This window comes from Trichosurus vulpecula, chromosome 3 (genome assembly GCF_011100635.1).
Source record: "Trichosurus vulpecula isolate mTriVul1 chromosome 3, mTriVul1.pri, whole genome shotgun sequence".
Lineage (NCBI taxonomy): Eukaryota > Metazoa > Chordata > Mammalia > Diprotodontia > Phalangeridae > Trichosurus > Trichosurus vulpecula.
In genome coordinates this window covers 38,855,923-38,880,153 of record NC_050575.1, presented here as the reverse complement: position 1 = coordinate 38,880,153, position 24,231 = coordinate 38,855,923, and the positions used below count along the sequence as shown (strand labels likewise).

General features: G+C 40.3%; 1 protein-coding gene across 1 annotated transcript; it reads left to right on the top strand.

Moving 5' to 3' along the window:
• Positions 1 to 396: 396 nt before the first annotated feature.
• Positions 397 to 23,563, top strand: PAX9 (paired box 9). Its single transcript, XM_036749704.1, has 7 exons — positions 397 to 481; positions 833 to 955; positions 3,608 to 3,742; positions 7,649 to 7,765; positions 8,826 to 9,560; positions 13,124 to 13,263; positions 23,309 to 23,563. The coding sequence occupies exons 1-7, from the start codon at positions 397 to 399 to the stop codon at positions 23,561 to 23,563; spliced, it is 1,590 nt and encodes a 529-aa protein (XP_036605599.1).
• The last annotated feature ends 668 nt before the right edge of the window (positions 23,564 to 24,231 follow it).

The following is a 24,231-nucleotide window of genomic DNA, read 5'->3' as shown; positions in this document are numbered from 1 at the left end:
TAGACTGTGAGACCCTTGGGGGAGAGGGAGCCCTTTTGAGTCCTCCTCATTAAGCCCCAATCTAGATCTCTTCCAGGTGAAAGAGACAGACAGACAGATAGATAGATAGATAGATAGATAGATAGATAGATAGATAGATAGATAGATGGATGGATGGATGGATGGATGGGTGTGCCAGGCACTGTACTAAGCACTAAACAGTGGATATGGAGTCTGGGGAAAATTAGGATTTGTTTGTGTGGTGGCTCCAAGTGGGCAGGGGAGCAGATATGTAGATCATTGAAACTGGGGATACCTGACCTCTTTCCTGCTTTACTCCCAGCAAGTTTTAAATTTTGTAACTTGGTAGTATTCAGAATCTTTACAAAGGTTCTGACCAGGAGATGGTAAAGGACGATGCATGCTCAGGACGGGCAGGCTCAGGATTTTACAGATAGAGTAATTTGTGATTCAGAGAATTTAGGAGATAGGTTAGGCCCCTGTAAAAATTGAAGGGAAAAGATATTCTTAGGCAGAGGCAGAAACTTTAAAAGGTAGAAAGGAAATGTACCAAAGATTTACTCTGTTCCCCAGGTCCTTCACAACTTTAACACGAAGGAATATCTGCCCTATAGATGGCGCTTTGACAAGGTATTCATTACAGAGAAAGAGAGGAGACGCCGTTACACCTACGGGTCAGACAGCTCTGGGAGGATAAAGACCTGAGAAAGGGAAAACACCAACAACAACAATAATAATAAATAATAATGTGTGCTCCTGCCTCTCCCGAAAAGGTAGATTCGGGAATGGTTATGAACTTCTTAGCTACTTTAAGAATTTGGCAATGGTTAAGGGCCCCTGCCAGAAAAACTGGCGGATAATGTCTTGGTACAATTCTCGGAAGAGGGGGGCCCGATCCATCAGTACATCTTGACCCTCTTCGCCCAAGAGCTGGCGAGCAGATTTCCACTCCGAAGTAAGGTCAAAGGACTTAAGAGCTGTATCTGCATTTCTAGAGGGAACCCCGACGCAAGAGCAACGGACTCCCTCCCATTCGTGGTCTTACCTGAACACACTTTGTTGCTGATTGCTTACCGTCTACTTCACCTTTAAACCCAGACACTAAAAATCTGGGATCATGATGGCATTTTGGAGGTGCTGATTGTCTTTGTCCCGAGGTGAAGCACGATCAGGACAAGGAGATCTTCCTCAGATGGGCTTGCATAAATTCTTTCGCTTGGACCGGGGCTAGGTGTGCTTGTTCCAACCACCTTGACTTCCAGGGACCAGACCTCAGGGTTCTTGACATCTCCCCCTCTTCATTCTCAGAAATCCTCTGCTATCCAAGGAGCAAAAAAACTCTTAGAGCCCTGCTGAGAACATTAGTACAGAATCACCCTAACTAAAACGGGTGGCAACAATAGGGTTCCTATTTTGTTTTATTCCGCAGATGAGAGAAAATTCCTCTGAATACAGTGCTCCGCTGAACACAGGCTCCACAGGGGCGGGGTAGGTTTTGCTGTAGGATGAAAATGATGGTGGTGGGGGGCTGTATTTTAGCAGATCTGCGCCAGTGTGTGTGTGAATGAATTTAATGATTTAATTATTTTAAATGAACCTAATCTTTAATAAAAAAAAAAAAAGTCTGCGTGCTCTGCCCCGTGACAGACCTCCATAGAGGAATCTGCCTCAGACATCGGTTCTTAGAAACATGAAATTTTTAGTTTTCGGACTTCGAGCTGAAAAATTCTTGCAGTTTCTGTGGCGATAGGTAAGAAGTGCGAATGCTTTTAACCAAAAACCTCCAGATATTTCCCCTTCATTACAGCTCTCTATTGGAGAAAAAAACTTGTTTGGCAAAGCGAATTAAATGTTTGATTTAGATTCCCTGTGTTCCGAAGCCTGAGATCTCTCCGGGTCTATCAGCCACTTAAATGGATATTCTTCTTCTTGTGTTAATCTTAGGCTAACACGGTCAGAGCCTTTCCCACAGGAATATGCTTGCTGTTATTTAAATATTTCATAAGGGGAAAAAATTTAGCCACATAAAATCTAGACCTCAACAAGCCTTTTAAAAACTATTAGGCCTTCAACCAGTGAAAACTGAAATGGGGTTGAAGTTTAGGTTCAGAAAAGAAATGTTTGGCGTAATGGCATTTCCCCTTTTTCCTCTTTATGTTTTTAGGGAAAGGCTTACTAGACATTTGAAGTCTTTAGAGTGAACCGAACCGCGTCCCCTCTCACCTCGGAATCCTGTTCCCTTCTGAAACACAAAGGAGAAGAAAGGAGGGGGAGAAAAATCGCAACTGAAGTAGATGCTGGGAACCCGAAAAGAAATGCCCATTATTTTTAATTGGAAAAAAGGAGGGCAGCTGACTAAAAACCCGGGCGAGGGTTTGGCGGAGATAGGGGGGCATGTAGTGACCGGAAACAGCGGAAGAATTGAACGCGGGTTTCTAGAATCAGTAGGCCCCTCCCCTCAGAGAAAGAAGGAAAAGAGCTATCCTAGATCAGATCGCAGAGCCGGCATCCAGTTCTTGCACTCTAGGTTAAGCGGCTTGTCCCTCCTGCGGCGCTGCTCAGTTAAGATTTCACCACTTGTGGAAAAGGGCACCAGAAAGCTCTGGCTCATTTTCTGAATACCGCAAGGCACTTTTCACTGGGAGGAGCTGTCGGGGGAAATGAAAGAGTGGGGAGGGTTAGGAGGAAAAGGCAAGGGAGAGAGAAAGATGAAGAGAAGCGCTGAGGCAATCGCCTATCCCCAAGCCTCTTCGTGGGGTGGCTTCTGCCTTCCTCTCTGGAGTGGAGCTGAGACCGTAGATGGGTAGTCCAGATTGCCTCCGATCTCCTGTATTCGGGTACTGGGAATCCCCTTAATCGACATGTCTGGGAGAGCTCTGTGCATCCATCTACCTGTGCGCCTAGACCTTCGCTAAATTGCCCTTTTCCGAGGAAATTCATCTTCTGTTTTGCAATTCATCGAGATGCTGAGACAACTTTTCCCCCTCAGATCCCACAATCTCTTTACATTATTTCTTCTTCTTCCCTTCCCGAAATCCATGCTTTCCCCCTTCCCCCAAAAGCCTTCATCTTTCCCCTCTGAAGGCTCCTTAGTCCTTTCCTCGAGTCTACCACATCGACCATACTTTTTGACCTTCACCACCCTCATTTCTGCATGAAAAAATAATGGCTATTTGGAGCCGCCTTTCAATTTAGAGAAAGGCTATGAGGGAAGAGTGGAACTCTGGGCTGACCCATGCTAGAATCCGGGGTCATCTGTGCGGAGCACCCGAGCTGGTCCCCGCAGCAGCTTTCCCACACTTCGGCTCTGCTCCTAGCTCACCTGGTCTGTATAGCTGAAAGCTGCTCCACTGCTCTCTAAGCCCCAGGTTGAGACTCAAGTAGCTGTTAGAGCAGGTTTTTTAGACAACCTTTTGGTTATTGCAATCCCGAATCATTGTAAGGCACAGATCACGCACACCTGCTCGGTTTCAGTACAATCCTTCTTCCCCTTCCTCAACACCAACCCCCTCATCCATCTGTCTACTCAAGTCTTCTCTCGCTGGCCCACATTCACTCGCTAACAGTTAAAAAGGATCCTTGTTTCATTTTTTTAAATTCCCGATAGATCCCCTCACAAACCACAGGAAAACTTTATTACAGAAATTTGCAAATAACGAAGGTCCTGTGGCTCAAGCTCGGCTTCCACTTTGCTACTTCCAGTGTCCCTCCATCCCCACCTCCAAAGGACTGGGGACAAGAGGTATCTTTAGGTGTTCCTTGCAACGACTCTGCCCTAGGCTGTCATTTGCTCAACAAGATTCACCTTTCATAGGTGAGGAAAGATTGAGTATAACATCACCCTTTGGTAATTTTTCTCTGTGTTCTTTTCAAATTGAACTTGAAAAAAGTCTGGACAAATCATTCCATTCTCATTCCTTTCTCCTCCCCAGATCCGACTCATTTTGAAATGAAAAACGTGTAAACAAAACGAGCGCTCCGGCCTGCAAATAGTCCGCAGCCCGGGTTTTTTCAGACATTACCAGGCAGCATATCCCTCAGTTTTCCTTCTTCAGTGAGGTGTCTGAAAAAATAACAAATTTGGTGGTAGAGGCTGAAATGGGGAAGAGAGAACCGAGCCCATAGAGATATGAAGAGGGAAGCACCCTCACAGGCCTACTCTGCCTAAAACCTTTCCAGGAACCACCGGAGAATGACCTGGGCACAAGTGTCTATCTGTTTCTCCGAGAAAGGTGGCTGACTAGGATCTATTGGACCCGAGAAATTTCAGGTAGTGGGCTTCTCCTTCAAGGTCTCCGGGGTGGGGCAGGGAAGGGGTGCAATACAGGTGAAACCTCAGGGGTCTGAGTTCGGTGGCAGATTTATTGAGTTTTTATAGAGTCTCTAGTCAGCAGCGCTGTGGGGGGAAGGGAAGCCAAAGGAGTCACCCAGATTCAAGGAGCTTTTGGTTATAATTCAATTCTACAGCGGCAGTTTAAACTCTCTGGGGATATTGTCTGTAGCTAAACTTGTCTCTATGCGCCTCTTCCCTCTTCTCCTCCCCACTATTGCCGACCTCCTCCTCCCCGGGTGAAGGCCTATAGGCCTTGAGAAGACAGGATTAAGTGGGGTGGGGTGAGAAGGCTTCTTGCTCCCCTCTCCCTTTGCCCCTTTCGTACTCCTCTTCCTTCCAACATGAAGTTTTCCAATGAGTAAATATTTACATTGAGAACTGAGAACAGGTCTCCCCTAAAAGGAAGCTATCAAGAGAGGAGGGAAAGGTTTTTTTGGCTTCTCTTCAGTTTGAAAGTGCTGGGGTCTTCGGTACTGGAGCTTTTGATTTTCTGTAAATTTCCTTTTGGTCAAATTCTTTCAATCCGTGTGTTATCTCCAGGTCTAGGAGCCAGACTCTACAAAACAAGGCGTCAGAACCAAATTGACCATTCCGCCTCCTCACACTGACTTGGATTCCTACTCTCACCTATTTCTTATGTCTTCCCCCAATAAAACTTTCTTGCTCTCATTTTTTCCCACCCACCTCTCCCAGCCTCTGTTCGCGGTTTCTCACTCTCCGGGAAGCACAAAAAGTCTCTTGAAGTAAATTTCTCCAGCCCCCTCATTCAGCTACTCCAAGAGGGTAGACCTGGGAATTTAGTTCTCTTTGATTATTTGATGTTTGAAATTAGGGTCTTTACCAGGCTAGTCAGCGGGAGCAGATTATACACCTTTTGCCGTTGCCCTCTCCCAGGACTCTCCCCTCCTTGATAAGCAGCAGAGCTGACCCTTACGCGCTGCCTCACTAAGATGGAAACAAGTCAAACACCGTCGCTGCTAATAAACCTTTTCTCTAAGCCACTTTTTACAAAAGAACACATTGGGGACACACATTCAGAGCAGGTAGTGTGAGCGGTGGATTAGACACAAAAGAGGCCCTTAGCTGGTGCACCCAGGGGTGGGAGACCGGGTGGGTAGGTAGGCGCGTAGGTAAATGTGGGAGGTGAGTAGTAGGCAATGTTTAAAGCGAACTACAGAAGTAAATAGAGAGTAAGAGATACAAGGCAGAAAGGCATTGGAAATGTCCTAGATTGCAGAAAGGGGAACCTGTGGTGTAGTCTGGGAACCTAGGGTATACCCTGAGATTTCTTCTAAATCCCTCTCAAGAAATTTCGAACTCCTTAGTGCGAATCTTTAGGGCTCAACCCTCTAGACTCTCTAAGGAAGCGGGAGACGACTGGAAAAACCTACTTATCAAAGATATTAAAAGGGAAACCCATCCAAGCTGGTCCAGTCTCCCCAAATCATTTACATTGCAGTCGAAAGAGAAAGGTGCTCCGCGGTGAAGCTGACAATTGTAGTCAACGTATACCAGCGAGGGTGGTGGGATATTTTTTGCAGACTAAGTACTTTAACTTTAAGAATGACAAGTTTTTAATATAAATTCTCATATAGTAAAATTTGTCATTTCTTATTGAACGGAAATTAAGCATCCCACTGAATTAAACATAAAGGCCAAGAAGAGAACTTCTTTTTAAAAATCTCTTTGTAAATGGCTGAAACAAATCAGTATTTTCTGAAAAGATGGGTGTCCCGGTCAGGTTTTGGTACGAATACTATCAAGGCAGATTAAAATCTAGAAGACTTTAACAAAAACACACTATGTCCCAGCATTATTTCCGGTTTTGGAACTTTTCATGTTTTGACTGTAAACCATTAAGGATCTGAATAAAGAAAAAGAACCATGGAATCTGTAGATGAGTTCCTATACGTTTGTTGTTTTTGTTGTTGTTTGTTTTTGTTTTGAGCAGTTGCTGGTTTTTTTTTTTTTTTAAATTATGGTTAAGGGAAACATCTCTCCTGGATCTTCTTACTGCACGGGTGATCTTGAGAAGGTCAATTTAAGGTCTCAGTCTCAGACTCCTCTCCCATAAAATGGAAATAACTATATACCTAACTTGACTACTGACCTCACAGAATTGTTAGGAGGACCAAATGATATCCTGTATTTGGAACCACTTTGTGAATTGCAAAATGTTTCACATGTAAAGTACTATTATTGTGGTTAAGAAGATGTAGTCCACCAGTCAGATTCAAAAAGACTCAATCTTGTTTTCAATTTAAGTTACATCCTCCACAGTCTAGGAAAACAACAATATTCGAATTCAGTAATCTTAGCCACAAGTGTGTATCGTGACCTTCACAACTTCTATGTTAATGCAGAAGTATCCAAAAAGTTAGGTTTGGCTTCATTTGTGCACAAATACGCACACACAAGAACACGGACACACATGCAAGAACGCAGGCATGGCATTTTCATCTTTCTTTCACTGAATCTTTCTGATTTAAGTCAAAGCACTTCTTCCGAACATTTGAACCTGAACACAATTATGTTGGTTAAAATCAGTTACGAACAACAGTGGTTCAATGGGAAACAACTTCCGAGTGGCTGAGTTCCACATGGAACTATTATCAGGTGAAGATTTTACCTAGCGAACTAATATGGCCAAACGCAGCTGTCCAGCTACAGCTTTAGTAATGTGCTTTAGTATTGTAATTAAAGACTAATCACAGAATCTGGGTTCCACTCCCCTCCAACTTAGCCATTCTTTCTTGCCGCAGGTTCTATGTAGAGAAGATAGTCATTTGGTGGGGGCACTGAACTTCTTTCTCAAAGCAAAGTCATAAGGTGATGCCAGCAGCTTGTCTTCTGAATTCAAGCACTTAAACGGTCTCATGCAATGATTTTCTGTGGCAAAGGATATTGATCCTTAACAACCTTCTCGTGTAAACTGAATTTGGGTGGTCTCACCCGGCCTACCTTTCTCTAGCTATGACGGAGTTTGTAAAGGTGGCTCTTCGTATCAAAGTTATGGCACCATTAGAGATTACATAATTGAAAATTCTTTTCTTTTTTTCCTCAACCAGCACTTTCCAACTCAAGTGTTAACTGCAATTATATGATATTCGCCTAAAAAGGTACACAGACTTAATGCTAATCTACTATATGTTTTTGACCCAACATAGTTGCTCTCTTCTCTTCCTGGTCCCACTCCCCCATAATATGGTTTAATGTTTTAATTTGACTATTCAGTATATAGTTAGTCCTAATTTTTGCCTTCTCTTTGAGTTACAATTGGGCAGATGTTAAATATTCATTTCTATTGTTATTTAGTAATCCAGGTGCTGAGCACGCCTAAAAGAGAACGGAAGGAGTTTCCAGGATTGCTCTGTCTGTTACCTTCTACAGCCAATCTCAAAGTCGTTTTCTTTGAGGCCCGCCTCTTTGGAGGTGGGTCACTGATGATTGATAGGCAGAGACACCCAGCCCAACTCAGCCCAGCCCACTTTACTGCTTAGATTGAAATGCAGAACTCATACCTCTTTCATCAGGGCACAGACTTCCTTTTATTCCTTTACCCCTTTAAGTTCTTGCTGTCTGCTCCTGGGATCAACAGGAGGGACCCGTGGCCTGAGCTAGAGGCGATTGAAGCACTGAGGAGGTAGTGAAAGTTACTTCTTGGGAGTCTAGAGCTGCTGCTCATTGGTGTCCTGCTCAAAGCAATGGGTAAGTGGCTGCGTGCAGTATAGGGGAAATTTTCTGTTCTGTCAGAATGGGTGGGAGGATAAGTGGCGGGAGGGGGAGAGAGAGAGCGAGCGAGAGAGAGCGAGAGCGAAAGAGAGAGAGAGAGAGAGAGAGAGAGAGAGAGAGAGAGAGAGAGAGAGAGAGAGAGAGAGAGAGAGAGAAACAGAGAGAGAGAGAGAGAGAGAGAGAGAGAGAGAGAGAGAATCATAACTTGCTTATTGACTTTGCTCGCATTTCTACAAGTTGTAACGAGTTAAAAGTTAGTAGTACGGAAAAATCTAATGGCTGGGTGGGTGATTATTAAAGCCATTGGAGTAAAAGAACTTTTACATCATGGATCACTAGAGTACCGATGGTGGCATTTTATTTGACGGGTACCCTCAACGTATTTGGCTTCCCTTCGAATCTGTCTATAGAGCTGGCAGGCAAACTATCAAGCTGAGCATAGGGTGTTGAAACATAGGAAGTTTGTGAATTCGATGGACTAATTTGAGTCCAAAGGAGTGTGTCTGCTTTCCTCTAGTCAGTTTTTAGAACTCCAATGTTCCGACTGCGTCTTATTTTTAAATTTCTTGCGTCTGGAGCAATTGGCGAGCTTGGACCGCGGGAGGAGGGTTGGGGGATGAAGCAGCCAGACAGCTCATTTCTGTGAAGCTTCCGAACCGTGAGATTTGAGGGACCCACTTAGATTTGGGACTTGGAGAAGTAAGGATAGGCTCTCAGAGGGACTATCCCAGGGATCCTTTTTTTTTTTTTTTCCCGAGAGCTTCGGGAAGGAGGAAGATCGGTGCGCGACAGTTGTCACAATACTCTGTGTGTGTGCTCGTGTGCGCGCGCGAGCGCGCGCATTGTTTTCGTGTATGTTCTTCTGCAGAGCCAGCCTTCGGGGAGGTCAACCAGCTGGGAGGGGTATTCGTGAACGGAAGGCCTCTACCCAACGCCATCAGACTCCGCATCGTGGAACTGGCCCAATTGGGCATCCGACCCTGTGACATCAGCCGACAGTTAAGGGTATCCCATGGCTGTGTCAGTAAGATACTGGCGCGCTACAATGAGACCGGCTCCATCTTACCTGGGGCGATTGGGGGAAGCAAACCTCGGGTCACTACCCCTACAGTGGTGAAACATATCCGGACCTACAAACAGAGGGACCCAGGAATCTTTGCCTGGGAGATCCGTGATCGTTTGCTGGCAGACGGTGTGTGTGACAAGTACAACGTGCCTTCGGTCAGTTCCATCAGCCGAATCCTACGCAACAAGATTGGGAACCTGTCTCAACAGAGCCAGTACGACTCTTACAAACAGCATCAGCCACCGCCTCAACCGGCCTTGCCTTATAACCACATATACTCCTATCCCAGCCCCATTACTGCAGCTGCAGCCAAAGTACCCACTCCTCCCGGAGTGCCCGGAATTCCCAGCAATATGGCCATGCCTCGAACCTGGCCCTCTTCGCACTCTGTCACGGATATCCTGGGAATCCGCTCCATCACAGACCAAGGTAAGTTCAGGCCACTATGAGGATGGGGCCTGAGAGGGAGGGAATAGTAGCAGCGATGCTAATCTTTTCCTTGCCGCACCCTTACCTCTCCACACACTCCTCTTTAAGACCTTCAGACCTCTAGTATTCTCCACTTGGAGAACTGCTGTCTACAGGTTGTCTTCTGACCCTTCTAACGGGAAGACATTTTTATTGGGAAGTATAGCGAGTCCTCGCTCCCTCTGCCTTAGCAATTGCAATTCACTAATTTTTTAAAAAATGTTTTTGCTTCACCTCGAGCTACCAGCCTTCGAAGCCAGACTCCCTACCAACCAAACTCGTGCTTCGCATGCCCCTTTCTTTTTTCCTTCTTCCTCTCTTGCTTCACGATATGTTCTAGATTTTGTTCTCTAGAATTTGGTTTAAATTACGAATCCAAGGCAGTATAACTTTAGGTTAAATAGCAGTGGAGAAGAGAAAACGATCCAGCTAACTCTTCGAAAGCCAAATACGGTCTACTCAGCTCTCAGATCTGGACTCATGGAGCTGGGGCTTTACATTGAAATTGCAGGGTTCCCCTTCTCGGATTCTCGCAATCAGGCAAAATTTGCTCAGACAGGAAGTTCAAATGTCACCTAATTGGTTTCATTCTTATGCTTCACTTTATGAAACAGTGAGTGAGCCAAAAAGAAAACCATCGGTTACTTTGTGTGGCTCTCCCTTCCAGGGACTAATTTTCTGCTTTATTACTGTTCTTTCCTCCGTTCTACCTTTCATTTGGGGAGGGGGTGGAAAAGAAAGAAAGTGGGAGGGAAATACTGTCAATCTTTGCTGATGGCTGTTTCTCTTTACCTAAAATCTTGTTGATAGCTCTTTAAACTATTAATTTTGTCTAAAGCGAAATAAGCTAAGATTCCTTATACTCACCTCCTTCTCTTTCTTTTTCGTCCCTTTCTTCCTTTTTGCACTCCGCTTCTTTCTCTTATCTCAGCTTCCTCTGCATCTATTTCAGTTCGACAACCACAGTAGAAAGCTGTGTTTTGATTTTGCACTTTTAGCCGCAGTAGGATAGTTCCCCCTTTCTCTCCTTTTCCCTTTCTATCCCCTTCCCTGGCCCCCACCCCAACCCCCACCCCCAACACACACACGTTCTTCCTCCCACGACCTTTTTCTACGCTGATAGACTAGGGAGCGTCTTTTCGGCCAGGCAGATTGGCTCCCCAAGGTCCAAGGCGATCAGTATTTCCGTAGGCGAAGTTTGTTTTCTTTTACTAAGCTGTTAAAACACCGTCAAGTCAAAGTGCCTAAGAGGCAGATCTCAAATATTAGCTGAGGACTGAGAAGTGTAAGCCTTACTTGTCTACAGCTCTCTATGCGTTCGAAAAGAACAGAGGGGCAATTCCATTTTGGGAGGGGTAGATACCTTCAATTATTTCCTCTTTTATTGACACCACATTGGCACAGTTGCCTCTTTCAGTAACCAAACAAACAAGAGTCATGGCTTTTCATTCCCTTGTTGTCGATAATAGCATTTAAACGACTCTTCTAAAAGCATAATTCTTACCCTCATCAGAGCCATCCAGGTTAGGGTGAACAGAACACTGGAAACTGCATTCTGAGGGTTGTTTGCCCTTGATTTATAGGATAAACTGACCTCGATGACATTTAAAGGAAGCTCCTATTCATGGGAAAGTGTGAGATCTGAAGGAATGGGGGCTCTCTGAGAGATCTCAGTTTCTTAAGACATCTGCTGGCTGGTGCCCATCGACTGCATTTTGCTACGGAAGACGAAGAGATATAGACAGCTCTGAGCTGGAACATAGCCTCAGTCCAATGGGAACACGACTTAATTCATTTATGGGGAAAACTCATTCAACAGGAGTAGACAAAGTTGAAAAGAAAACTGTTCTTCCACAGGAATCATAGTTAGACTAAGTGGGTCACTTGGCAGTTTCACTGATTAGTGGGTGAACAGGGGAAAGTCTCCATTGTGATATGGTGTGTTTTCAAATGCTCTAACATTGAAAATCTTGCTCGTGAAAAATCAATATTCCACCTAATCAATCGTTGCTCCTCAGTTTTCTCTCACTGTTACACACACATACACATACACATATACATATACACATACATTTACATATACATTTGTTTGTGTGTGGAGGTTAAAAAAAAACCTAACTTTTCAATCCATATTACTTCAAAATAAAATGTTTCGAAGTGTGTTTGTCTTTAACCTTGTGTCTCTTTTAAAAGAAGTAAACCAATAGAAAAGTGCTGACGAATGAATAAGCATAGCGTTAGGCTTTTAGAATTGTTTTGTCGCTTACTTTTGTGTATGTCAATTGGAAACCAAAAGGACTTGTGAACCTTTCTCTCCTCTTCCTAAAATTTCGAATTATTGAACCTGGTTTTTTGTTTCTATTCTCTTTCTTTTCCTTGCATAACCTCTCTTTCTCTAATCCTTTCTGTAAGGCCTAGCATTTGAGGGTGGTGGATAACTTATTTATTTTCGCAGTCCCTCATTTTTTCATAAATACTTCCACTGCTCATACGCGACACCTGACTGGTACACACATTCTGACGTTACCCGCGTCTCCCCAGCTTCCAATCTGTATAACTGTAATTGTATTAGACAATGCGGATCAGGAGTACACTTAGGAGAAGTGGGCACTCATGTAAACAATTCTAAATATGTATAATTCCTAATATTTGTTTATATGCTTTCAAAGGACTTTGAAAGTATTTATTTATATCCGTAGTTAAGTTTTTCATGTGCCGTAGATCCCTTTGGCAAATCTAGAGAGACTCCTTCTAAGAAGTAATGTTTTGTTTTAAATTCATAATTGAAGGAAATGCTAAATTTCAGTTCTAGATTATTGAAAATAAGGGTCTTTTTTATCCGAGTTCAAGAATTTCTCCTCCCCCCCCAACCCCTACAGTGGATCGTGGACCCCAGTTTGAGAACTGAATTCCATCGATTTTCGCAAGAAGTGTGAAATACCGAGGGATATTTGTAAACATAAACACATTTACGCTGACTCAGACGCGGGCAGTCTTTTTGTCTTCAGCCCCAGCCTTCTTGATCTTGGTCAGTCTCCTACGGACTTTGGGTGTAAGATGGAGAAGAGGAGTCAGGCTTTGCCTATTCCCTCTTAGTTTTCTTTCCCTGATTCGGGAGAACACGCTTTCTCAAGTTTCCTCCTCCAGTTTCTCCACTAAAGTCAGACAGAAAAATGAAAGTCTTTTTTTTTTTAAAGCAAAAATCTTGCTGGAGGAGTTAAGGAAAAAAAGCCATTCGAGATCTATTTAGACTGCAGCATAATGCAGGCTATACCTTTGATTCAAAAAGACCAAGAAAGATGGCTTGGGCCAGTGTTGGAGAGGGATAGGGGAAGACAAAGGAGGAATCTGATTGAATTACGGAGACTCGTGGTTTAGAGGCATCACTTTGCTCCTTTCTGGGGATTCTAGGGTATTGGGAGGAGAGGGTAGATGCTCCCCGAGATCACAGAGTCGTCCTCATTAGCCCCAGCTAGGCTTTCAGCCTGCCTAACTTCTGCCTTTCTCCTCTACTTCCACCGCAGTGAGCGACAGCTCCCCCTACCACAGTCCAAAGGTGGAAGAGTGGAGCAGTTTGGGCCGCAACAACTTCCCCACCCCTGCCCCACACCCGGTCAACGGGCTGGAGAAAAGCTCTTTGGAACAGGAGTCCAAATATGGACAGGTAAGGAAAGACAGAGGGACAAGGGGCACCGCTAAAGCTAAACTTTTAGGAAGAGTCCAGATCTCCTCAGATACCTCTCTTCTGAAAGGTAGTGATGCTGGCACACTGGGACTCCGATCTCCTCGGGGTTTAGTGTGTATTTTTAAGCCTAGTAGTACAGTGAAGAGTCAGGAGACCTGAGTTTGAATCCTGACTCATTATTTGTATGACTTTAGCCAGTGTCTCAGCTTCCTCATCTTCAAAAGGAGGGAGTTGAACTGACAAGTTTTACCATGTTCCTTACACACATTTAATCCTTAAAAACTGTCCTGTGATATAGGTAAGATTATCTCCATTTTACAGGCCAGGAAACCGAAACTAGGAGAGATTAATTAGGTGACTTGCTGTCAGATGATCTCTAAAGTTCCTTCCAACTCTGAATCCTATGATTTTATGACTTTTTGGATGGGGAATATTTTGGCCCTAGTTACTATCAGGACCCTATATCGAGCTATTAGAGTGTCAAGAGTCAGGACCTCCTGTTCTATTCTTCCAAGGAGCAGAGACGGAAAACTGCCTAAACTCAAAGTTCTCTTTCTCTATTCTCACCTACTTTGAACCTCTCCAGTTCCCCAGAGTTCATGTGCGTTAGCCCAAAGTGGGGAATCACAAATGGATCACTAACTCAGAGGAAATATTTTCTCCATATGACTCACCCCTGCTGAGATGGGAACCCCAAGAGCCCCAGGATTTACTGAACAGTTTTGAGGTTTCGGTGCTGCTAGAGCCAGAGGAGGCCCTCTTGCAGCACAATCTCCACCCTCACCCTCACTCCTAAACCTTACCTCAGGAGGCGCAGAGCCTCCATGCAAAGACAGGAGAAATGACAGGGCCAGACCCAGGCACTGAGAATGTCAGGATGGCATTGGATAAAGGCGAGAGGTAGGCTATCAGATCTGGGGCCCATCATCTAGCATTCTCTAGTCCTCAGTCCTGAATCCAAGGGAGAGGAGGAGGAGGGGAGAGAAAATGACACAAGTAGCTCCTTCCTGGGGTGGGGAAAAAGTTTTGAGTCTTGACTAGCAACCCCTTACACTCATCTCCTGCCAGAGTCAGGGCAGATGTTTCTGGTGGCTTAGAAGTGCCCAAAATGGAATGAAAAGAAAGGTATAGAGAAATCTATAGTTCTAGTTCCAAATTTGGCTCGAGTTCTCTTTCCCAACTTGCTCTCCCATTGGCAGTTCTGCTGAAATCTTTAAATAGAGGTTTCTGATTAATGCCTATGGTGGCTGACTTGGGAGTCAAGACAACCAGCCTGTGGGTATTTTCTGGCTTAGGGATTATGCACTTTATTCTTAATTTTAAACACTTCCCGGAATTACTGTGGCCATCACAAACCAAAACCTGCCACATAGGGAAGTGGAGCAACTAGATAAACTTAATAAAATTAGCATTTGCTGATTAAAGGTCAAATCATAATCTCCCAAAAGAAAACCTCAAATTGTACTGAATGGCGGTGGACTGTTTAATTTTTTGTTTCCTTCCCTCCCCGTAAAGGAGGTATTAAGGCACTCATTTTTTCAAAGAAAACCGACCAACCACAACAACAACAACTACAACAAAACCCAAGCCAAATAAAGATTACCACCCTAGAGTTTTAAATCTAAATTCAACAGCTAAGTACACACTCAGCACTTAAGTACATACTCAGGCTTGTAAGTTACAAATATACTCAAATGTTTCTATATTACCCTTACCCCAAACATACCTCAAGTCAGAATTCTGAAAACTCCAAATACCTAGCTTTCACTGGGTGCCTTTATTTTTGAGTTTTAAAGATTTCTCTTTCTGGAAAAAAAAAAAGATTACTAATGTAAATTGAGCTTTTTGCTTATGTTAAGCTCTCAGAAATCCCAGATGACTCTACCTTTTACAAAAACTTTCCTTCTCCCACTTTAATAACTTAAATATAGAAGAAGAAAAACTTACATACATTATCTCATTACATTCTCCCTACAACCCAATGAGGTAAGCAAGGGACTGAATATCAACAGTTTGAGAATCATGCAAAGTAACACTACTGTTAAGTAGCCCAGTGAAGACTAGAAGATCTTTTTAAACTCCCTGGCCAGAATCAGAATATTTATTTTCCCTCTTCGGTGATACATAACCCTAACCAAAATATTTATTAACAAGTAAAGAGTTTTCTGTTTGCAGATTCTATTCCTACTAAAAGTAATACTGGTAAGCAAAAATTATGAAGAGGACTTTGATGTTATCTTTCTGAACAAGCAGGCTACACATGATATGCACACACAGTATTAATGCTGAATTTTTAGCAATCAGATTCACTTTTATGAATTCAAGAGCACTGAGCTCAATCTTCATGAGGTCTCCAAGGAGTTTGCTAGACATTATTATGCATCCTCTGAACAGCATGGAGAAATACACAGATGGGAAGGATTTTATTGTTCTCTTGGGCTGTCTCTTTATAGCTGATGAAATCAGTTGCTATATAGGTAATTTCCCAATGCAAAAAAAGACCTTGAGTCTCTTTTCCTATCATTTAACTGAATTGTAAATCCTTTTTAAAGTTTAAATAAATTTTATTCCCATATAAGGTTCATAAAGGTCACAAAGCTAAATCGATAAAAATTATAAAAGTGTGAACACTGAATTATTTGCTTCAAGATGCATTCCAAACCTTTAATAAAATTGCTTACATTTGACAGATTGAATATTCAGATTCAGTAAATCTCAGAACTGAACCAGATACAGAACTGAAAGAAACAGCAAGTCAAATAATAAGTGATGTATGTGCTCAGGAGGCGAAAACTAAAGCTGAAAACTGATTTTTTTTCACCCCAAAGAAAAGCTGGTATATGTCAAACTAATCCATAAATATTCTTATTTGCATTCTACTTTTGTACTGCTAAGGAACTAATTACTACATTATTACATTTAGACAATTAAAAATAACACAAATGTTTAAAATGAAAAGATGTCTAACCACTTCAAAATCTGGGTGCATTGTCGTTAATTTTCTAAGGATCTGAGTACTTAAAATGTGCTGGACATTTTAATATTAAGTTAAGCTTAATTTAAATATTAAACAACATGTCACTTTAACTTTTGCGGAACACTTTACACACTTTATCTCATTTGAGACTCACTGTAACCCTTTAATTTTACAGATGACAGAACTTGTACTTAGGTTGAATGATTAGCTGATGGTTACACTGTAAGTATCAGAGGCAGGATTTGAACCCAGCTTTTTCTGACTCCCAGGTCCAGAAGCAAATCCACTATCACCAACATGATTCAGTAGATCAAAAAGAATCCTGTATGGATTTGGAGATTCAAATACCTTTTGATTCTGGACATGTAATATAATTCCTTGGCTAAAAATTCATACATACATATACAGATGCTCGCATGTGTACATATATCTTTTCATTGTCAAAAAAGCACAACCTTATTAATATTACTTTTGAAGATGTCATCAACATTTTCGATCTAAAATGCAAGGTTTTGTTAATATATTTGATTGCTAAATGTGCAACCTTTTGGGCTTACATGGCAAAAAGGCCATAATTCATAATATTTACACAATTTGTTACTCTTAAAAGGCATTTGTGAACACAATAGATATCATTATTTAACTTCCTTATGCTGTGCAGTATAGGTGCATATTACACATTCTCTCATTTTATAAATGAGGAAGTGTAACCATGCAGGGCCTGAGTCATTTATCCAAAGCTAGGCATCAGATCAAGGGGAAAATCCAGATTCTCGAGTCTCAAGTCATAAAACTCCACCAAGGTAACTTTCAAATTATAGTAAGTGCCGGGGAAAAGGGGGGTGGTATGGAGAAGGTTCAAAGAGACAAAATTAGATTTGATGTCAGGAAAAACTTCCTAACAATTAGAGCTATCCAAAAATGGAATGGCCTGCCTTAAGAAATGGAGGTCTCCAAGTAGATGTTAGATGATGACTCACTGGTATATTATAGTGTGGAGATTCCTTTTGTGTTTGGGTTGGACTAGATGGCCACTGAAGCCTCTTCCAACTCTCAAATTCTATGATTCTATATGAGACTACAACAACAAAAAGCGTAGATTTGATTGGCTCCTGTATGCTGGTGTTTTTGCTTTCCAATTTAAGCTCCAAAGAATGTCTGCTTGATTCCTCATAATTAGAGCCTTATGCACATTTCAGCTACATATTCACATGTGTGAGGGAAAGCTCAGCATAATGTTTTCAAGTGTTTTTAACATTGCTTCACTGTATGATTGGCACTTTGTGGTACCTTTTAGTAGTCCATATCTCCTACCATGTCAGACAAATTCGAATGTCTTGCGCATAAATACTAATAAATTCAGATTGCCTTTATCCACAGATAAAAAATTGTGACATTATTATTAAGCTTAAAAAAGAAAAAGAAAATATACCTATTCTGCTTCTCACGCTATGAAGCAATTCTTTCTTCTGTTCTTTAATGGCTAGTTCTTTTACAACTTTGTTTGGGAACACATAACCCTTGGTGACTATTGTAATATAATAGAAAAGATTTCACCTGGAATGATGGGAATTTGGATCATATATTCCCTTTTATATATTATTCAATGAATATTGATACCTTGTATTAGTTTAAATTACTTTGTAAATTATTTGCAGACATTCCAAAGTTTCCCAGAATTTTTTTTCCTAGAAGTTATTTGTTTACTACCTAACTGAAAAGAAAACTAAAAGTTAGGTTTTCTGGCTTTGAGTCACAGTTAGTATCTTCATTTTAGGATAAAATCACACTTCTTTGGAATTTTTCATGATCTCAATTATGAAAGTATTATTTAGACTAGTTGATTTTAACCAAGAGTGTTAACAAGAAAAAAGTTGATGATGAAACATCAAATATAATGCTTTCATAAAACTTCATATCTTTAAAAGGTAAAATCGATTTGTGCAATATTTTAAAGCTGATAATATATTTTTAAATTATAAAATGTAGGAAAACATCAGTGCTTTATAGTTTTCAATTCCCCAGTCACATTTAGATCTGCAATCTGATAACTAAACATAATTAAGATCCTTTCTGATGAATGTTGAAAACATAATTACAACTGTCATTTCATTTTGTCAGATTTTTTTTTGGTCAGCTCAGTACACACTGGATTAAAGGAGGGGATTGGCAGTCAGAAAAAGAATGATTACATAGAACACTTAGGGATCTTTGTTTACTAATATGTCTTGATGCTTTTTCTTGTTTATGATTTTGAGATTGGAATTTCAGGTAAAGTACAGCTATACTTGCAGCCAAGTTTGCTTTACAAAAGTGCCAAGAAAAAGCAAACTCAAATGAGTTTGAGAGAACAGTCATTTGCAATCATTGAATGGATAAAAGTTTGGGTAAGGGATCTGGCTCTCTTCCTTTGGATTTTTCTTAAGAGAGACATTACTGAGTGGACAGACAAATCCCAGAATTTAAAGAATAGTCTGTAGCTTCCAATTACCAGACAGTTGTCATACCAGTTTCTTCCATGGTCACAACTGTTTGAACACTAACAGGCTTCCATTTTTTTCTCCATGAGGTGGCAAAGAGACACAAAGACTTCAGGATCAAATAATAATAAGATAGGTAGAGTAGAATTTTTATTTGACAATAGCTCTTACTATTTTGGTTACTCAGAAGATAGTGCTTATTCTATGACAAAGTATGCATACTGGTTCAAAGGCAAAATAACATGTCTTTGAACAAAAATTTCACACATTCAATAATTGCTGCTTTTTGAGGTCACAGATCTATATGAATCCCAGTAGCTTTTGTTACTTACTATGATTTGGCAACTTACTCCTTTTCATTTTAATAATGGCTTTTTTCAACAACAGTATGCTTTAAAAGTTATTTCTAATATTATCCTCTAACACTGTTGTTCAATCATTTAGTTATCTCCAAGTCTTCATCACCCCATAGACTGTAGCATGTGAGGCCCTTATAGCCTCTCTTATTTCCTGAAGTCTGTCCAAGTTCATATTTGTTCTTTCCTTTAACATTAGTGGGTTTAATTTTCTATTTTTTGAGAAATCTCAACAATTAAAAAAGTGCTATTTCTAAAGGATTCTCTTTTGTCTGTTTCTATTAGTACCAGCAAATATTGTTTTCAAAATCAGACAGAAGACAGACTGGTTCCGCAGAGCCTTTTTGGGGGAAGAATTGTGGGACTTTATAGAATATACACATATAAAAGAGACTAATAGATTGAGCTTTTATTTATAGCATCATTAGGTAAAGCCATTTTCAAAAATGAAATTTTCATTACTGATATTTCATTTGGAAAATTTGTTTACTCTTCCCTCGGGATTCCATATTATTGGTTGATTTATAAATTGTATTTACAATCTCATTAAATGGAATAATTTAGTGCATTTATTTCTATTTTATTTATGATGTACATTTGGGAGTCTTTGGTTAACCTAAACATAGCTTTTCAGGTTGGTTATATACCCTTCATTGAAAACATTAAGTACATTCTGGAAGTCTAGACCCATGTACTGACTGAGTGGGAAGAATAAAGAAATAGTGTGGCTACCTGTAGTACTGCTTTCTTTGCTGTGGAAAATTTTACTCCTTCAGTGGCTGTTTCATAAATATCAATTGACTTTGTCTTGTGGAGACCTGTGGTTTTCAGCAGTGGCACTTTCTAAATTAATAGTGAGAAAATGGAAGTGTTTATGGAGTTTCCAGAGTGCATGTATAATGAAGGTGGCAGGGGACAGGCTCATTTTAATGTTCTGAATCTGGGTTCTCATCCCTCCAACTCTAAGTTTATAAAGTTAGGAATGTGTTTAAAAAAACAACACTTTCTCAAAAGTGAGGTCATTCTTTAGCTTAACCAAAAAACAAAGACTTTAGGGATAACCATTTAAAGGAACATTTTATTGTTCTGATTGTTAGTGAAAGTTATTTAGCCTTTCTGTACTGCTGTTAAAGGAAGATGACAAGGTTAACCTCTCTTATAGGGGTTTTGGGAGGAGTACATAATAAAAATGACTCTAAAATCTCTAGCAAATTTTAAAGTGCTATAAAGTGTTTAATAATAATGAGATTCCTAACAAACACCAAGTTTGGGGCCCTGAAGATGCAGAAACTGAGTTGACATTAAAAAAGGAAGCTAATTAGCAGCATACCTACCCTGAGCTAGTAAATCTAGTCATGAAGAGAGGCACCTGAAGGCAATGTTGGCTAGATTCCAGTGTTCCACATCCCCCTAGGTTCTGAAAGTATTATATGAAAGACGAATCTGATCCAGCATTGTTTCTCAGAGAAGCTCGGAGTGAACTTTTTCTTCAGAGGGAGACTTTGGTGTATTTGGTGAGGTGTGGGCACTAGAACAAGATATGGCTGGAAAAGTTTAAATAGAGAACAGAAGGGGACACAATGACAACGGGTAAGCAGACATAAGGCACAAGGGATTAACATTATGAAAGTAAGGAGGATGCAATTTTTTTAAAAAGCAGAAATTTCAGGAAAAAAGTTTGTCATGTAGACAAACTGGTGGTAAAAAAAATGTAAGGAGAAAAAGCAATAGGTAGAAAGTGGATGTTGTGAAAGGGGAGGATAGGATTCCTCCACCTAATTCCTTTTATTCAAAAATTGAAAGGTTTGAAGGTGACTGAAGTTTTTCCCCCTCTAAAGCTGTTATACCTGATGAGTTTTAGCATATGCTAGCTATTTGATGCAGCTATTATTGCAAATGCAATGATAAGCCTTTTCATTTTATGAAAAAAAAAAGCAATGCTGAGCTTTTCAAAGTTGATAGGGGTGCTATATGTTATTCATTTCCCCACAGGAAATAGGATTTCTTGTTTATTATCAGAATACAAAGCACCAATAGTATAAGTTTATATCTTTGCTAAGGAATAGCTCTAGAACTGAAAGGTGAAATTCAGTGCTTACCATTCATAGTAGCCATGTAGAAGACCAGCAACAGATGTGAAAAGTTTTCAAAAAGGGGAACTGAATTCACCTTCAGGAATTAATTTCTCCTAGTCTATTGACAACTCCTCAAAGAAATCTTAAAATATCTTAAAATACCCTTCAACTTATTATTGGCTAGGTCAAACCACTCAGCAATCTTTTTGCTCAAAGATTTTTATCCTGTAACTTTTCTCCTAAATCTCCCAGTACTTTTCCTCTTCAGAGTAACAGTACTTTCTGGAAAGAGTCACCACACTACTTCTGGAATAAGCATGAAGAATTAACAGTACAAATCCAATTTTATGTGTTTCAATTCTTAGACAAAGAACAACTTTTTAATGAGAAACTCCATTTGAAACTTATTTTATCCTTTTTAACAAATAGCTAGGAGAAACACAATAATCCACTTGGTCAAATTTCCCAGTTAATCCTTAAGACAGAAAACAATAGGGTATGTTTACATCAACGAAAGGAACATAATTTGCTCAACAAATGATAAATAAAAATTAAAGCAAGTGGAATTAAATTATGAAAATTAAACTAGAATATCCTCAGAGTCATTGGATTTTACATTTTGGAAGATTAGAGATTATCTAGAGGGGAAAAGGCCTTGTTTATTACTTAAATTGTGCTTTCAAATTGATTTTTTTCTATTTAATATGGTATTTTGGACATATGTGCGAATATATATGTACATATATACACACATATTTCCATTATAAAAGATACATATATTTGTGTGTATGTGTGTATATGTGTGTCTAAGGCACCCTATATGCATTTATGTATGGATCTGGAATAATAGAAAATTTTTCTGAAAAGCAAACTTCCTCATCCACGGTTTCCTCAGAAAAATATGTCAAAATTATAGGTGATTCTAGTCACCATTAGGAAACAAGATTTATTCTTTGGTTTTTAAACAACGTATGAAGTGATTTGAAGTACATTATAGAATTAATTTGAAAAGCACAAAGGAAGTCCATACGAGAGTCAGGATTCTAATTCAGGATGTATTTTGTGGGATTAATAGTAACAATAACAATAATATTCCCAAAGTGCACCATTTCCTAAGGAGTTATTTCTGACAAACTGCAGTCTTTTGTTGTTTTTGAAAATTACAATTTTAAATTTATTTCTAATAGTTCATTGACATAACATTAAAATTTATGATTGATTCAAAAACTTTTTAAAATGAATTTTCCAAACAATTTCAAAATGGTTTGGTAATTATTTATATTCTAAGTGGGAGGCTGCCTTCTTGAAAATAATTCTGATACAAAATTAATTTCTTACCCATAAACCAGTTATGTCAGAGGTTCTTAATCTTTTTGCATGTAGTGGACCCCTTTAGCAATCTGGTGATGTTTATGGATCCTTTCTCAGAATATTGCTCTTAAAAGCACAATTTTACAAAAGAAAGCAAAGGTTGTTGAAAATAAATATGTAATTTATTTCCTATCCAAGTTCACAGACCCCTAAACTCTATCCACAGACCATCCCCACTGTCCCTACCCCTTGCCTCCAAGGTTAAGAATCTTCAGATTAAGAATTCTTGAGCTGTGTAAAAAACCCTAACCAAGAGAAAAAGAAAAACAAAACAGAAAACCTGTTTGCTTGTCCTTTGTCAAGTAGGCATTTATGGTAAGAAAGCTAAAACACTTAACTATGCCATATTTAAAGAAGGTCATGTGCATTGTGACTTCCTACTGACAGCTATGCCCTGCTTTCTTCTTTATTAAAAGGAAAACCTTCACTATAAACTTGCGCAAACACTTCAAGGAAAGAGCCAGAGAAAATGAATTGAGGTTGACTTCTGTAGCCAAAGTGCTAGGGAACTTGATGAGTATCATTTCTTTCCTCACCCAATATGTGCCCTAGCCCAGAGGAGCGAAAAATAGGAAGCAACACAGTGATTTTTGGGGTTCGTATTATGCCTTTTGTCCTGATAATGTGAAACCAAATCTTCAGACTGTGAAGTTAAATAACTTTCTGAAGGCCAACCTCCTACTTCTTCCTCAAAACCTGCTTTCTATTTTTCAAATATAATTATTTTTCTTCCCTCTACCTCTTTTCTTCTCCTGTCCATTTCAGGCACCAAATGGTCTCCCAGCCGTCAGCAGCTTTGTGTCAGCATCCAGCATGGCTCCTTACCCTACCCCAGCTCAAGTGCCACCTTATATGACGTACAGCGCTGCTCCTTCTGGCTATGTTGCTGGTCATGGTTGGCAGCATGCTGGCAGCACTGCACTCTCCCCACACAACTGTGACATCCCAGCATCGCTGACATTCAAGGGCATGCAGACAGCCAGAGAAGGTAGTCACTCTGTTACAGCTTCTGCTCTCTGATATGAAGTTCAGTTTTGAACAACTTCATCCCAACCTGTCTCACTCTGCATCATTCAGTCCTCTTCTTGACCCCAAGGCCACACTACCCTATCCCTTCTATTCTTCCCACCTTATTTTCTAGATTCACATCCTTTTTGTTAATGACACGTAAATATTTCTCGCCCTAGCTTCTCTTCCACAGAAAAGCTGAAATAACCTTAGGATTTAAATAACAGAAGCAACATTAAGGAATGGAGACAATTTCTGTTGCCCACACAGTGTTTTAACTTGTGGAAGAAACCTGCATCCCGCAAAGGGCTCAAGAAACTTTTTTTGATTTCATTGGTAAAACCATACGTGTATATTTATTCTAAATCAACCTGAACTTTTAAAATGTGCAATTTGTTGTTGAGGTTTGTGAAAATCAATAAAGGAAAACAAACACAGAAAAAGTTATGCTATACCCTCTAATCAACCAAGGTGACCGAGTAAGCTTTGATTCACAATTTATCCACCTAGAGAACAAATCAACAACCAACCTGTTTGAGTGAACCAATATATTTTGACAAATGGCTTAATTGGGGTGCAGGTGGAATTGTATGTAGAACCAAGGCAATATCTCAATTACTGTTCCTTCTGGTGTTTCGACCTGGTACCAAAGGCATGATCGTTTATATTTTCTGTCATTT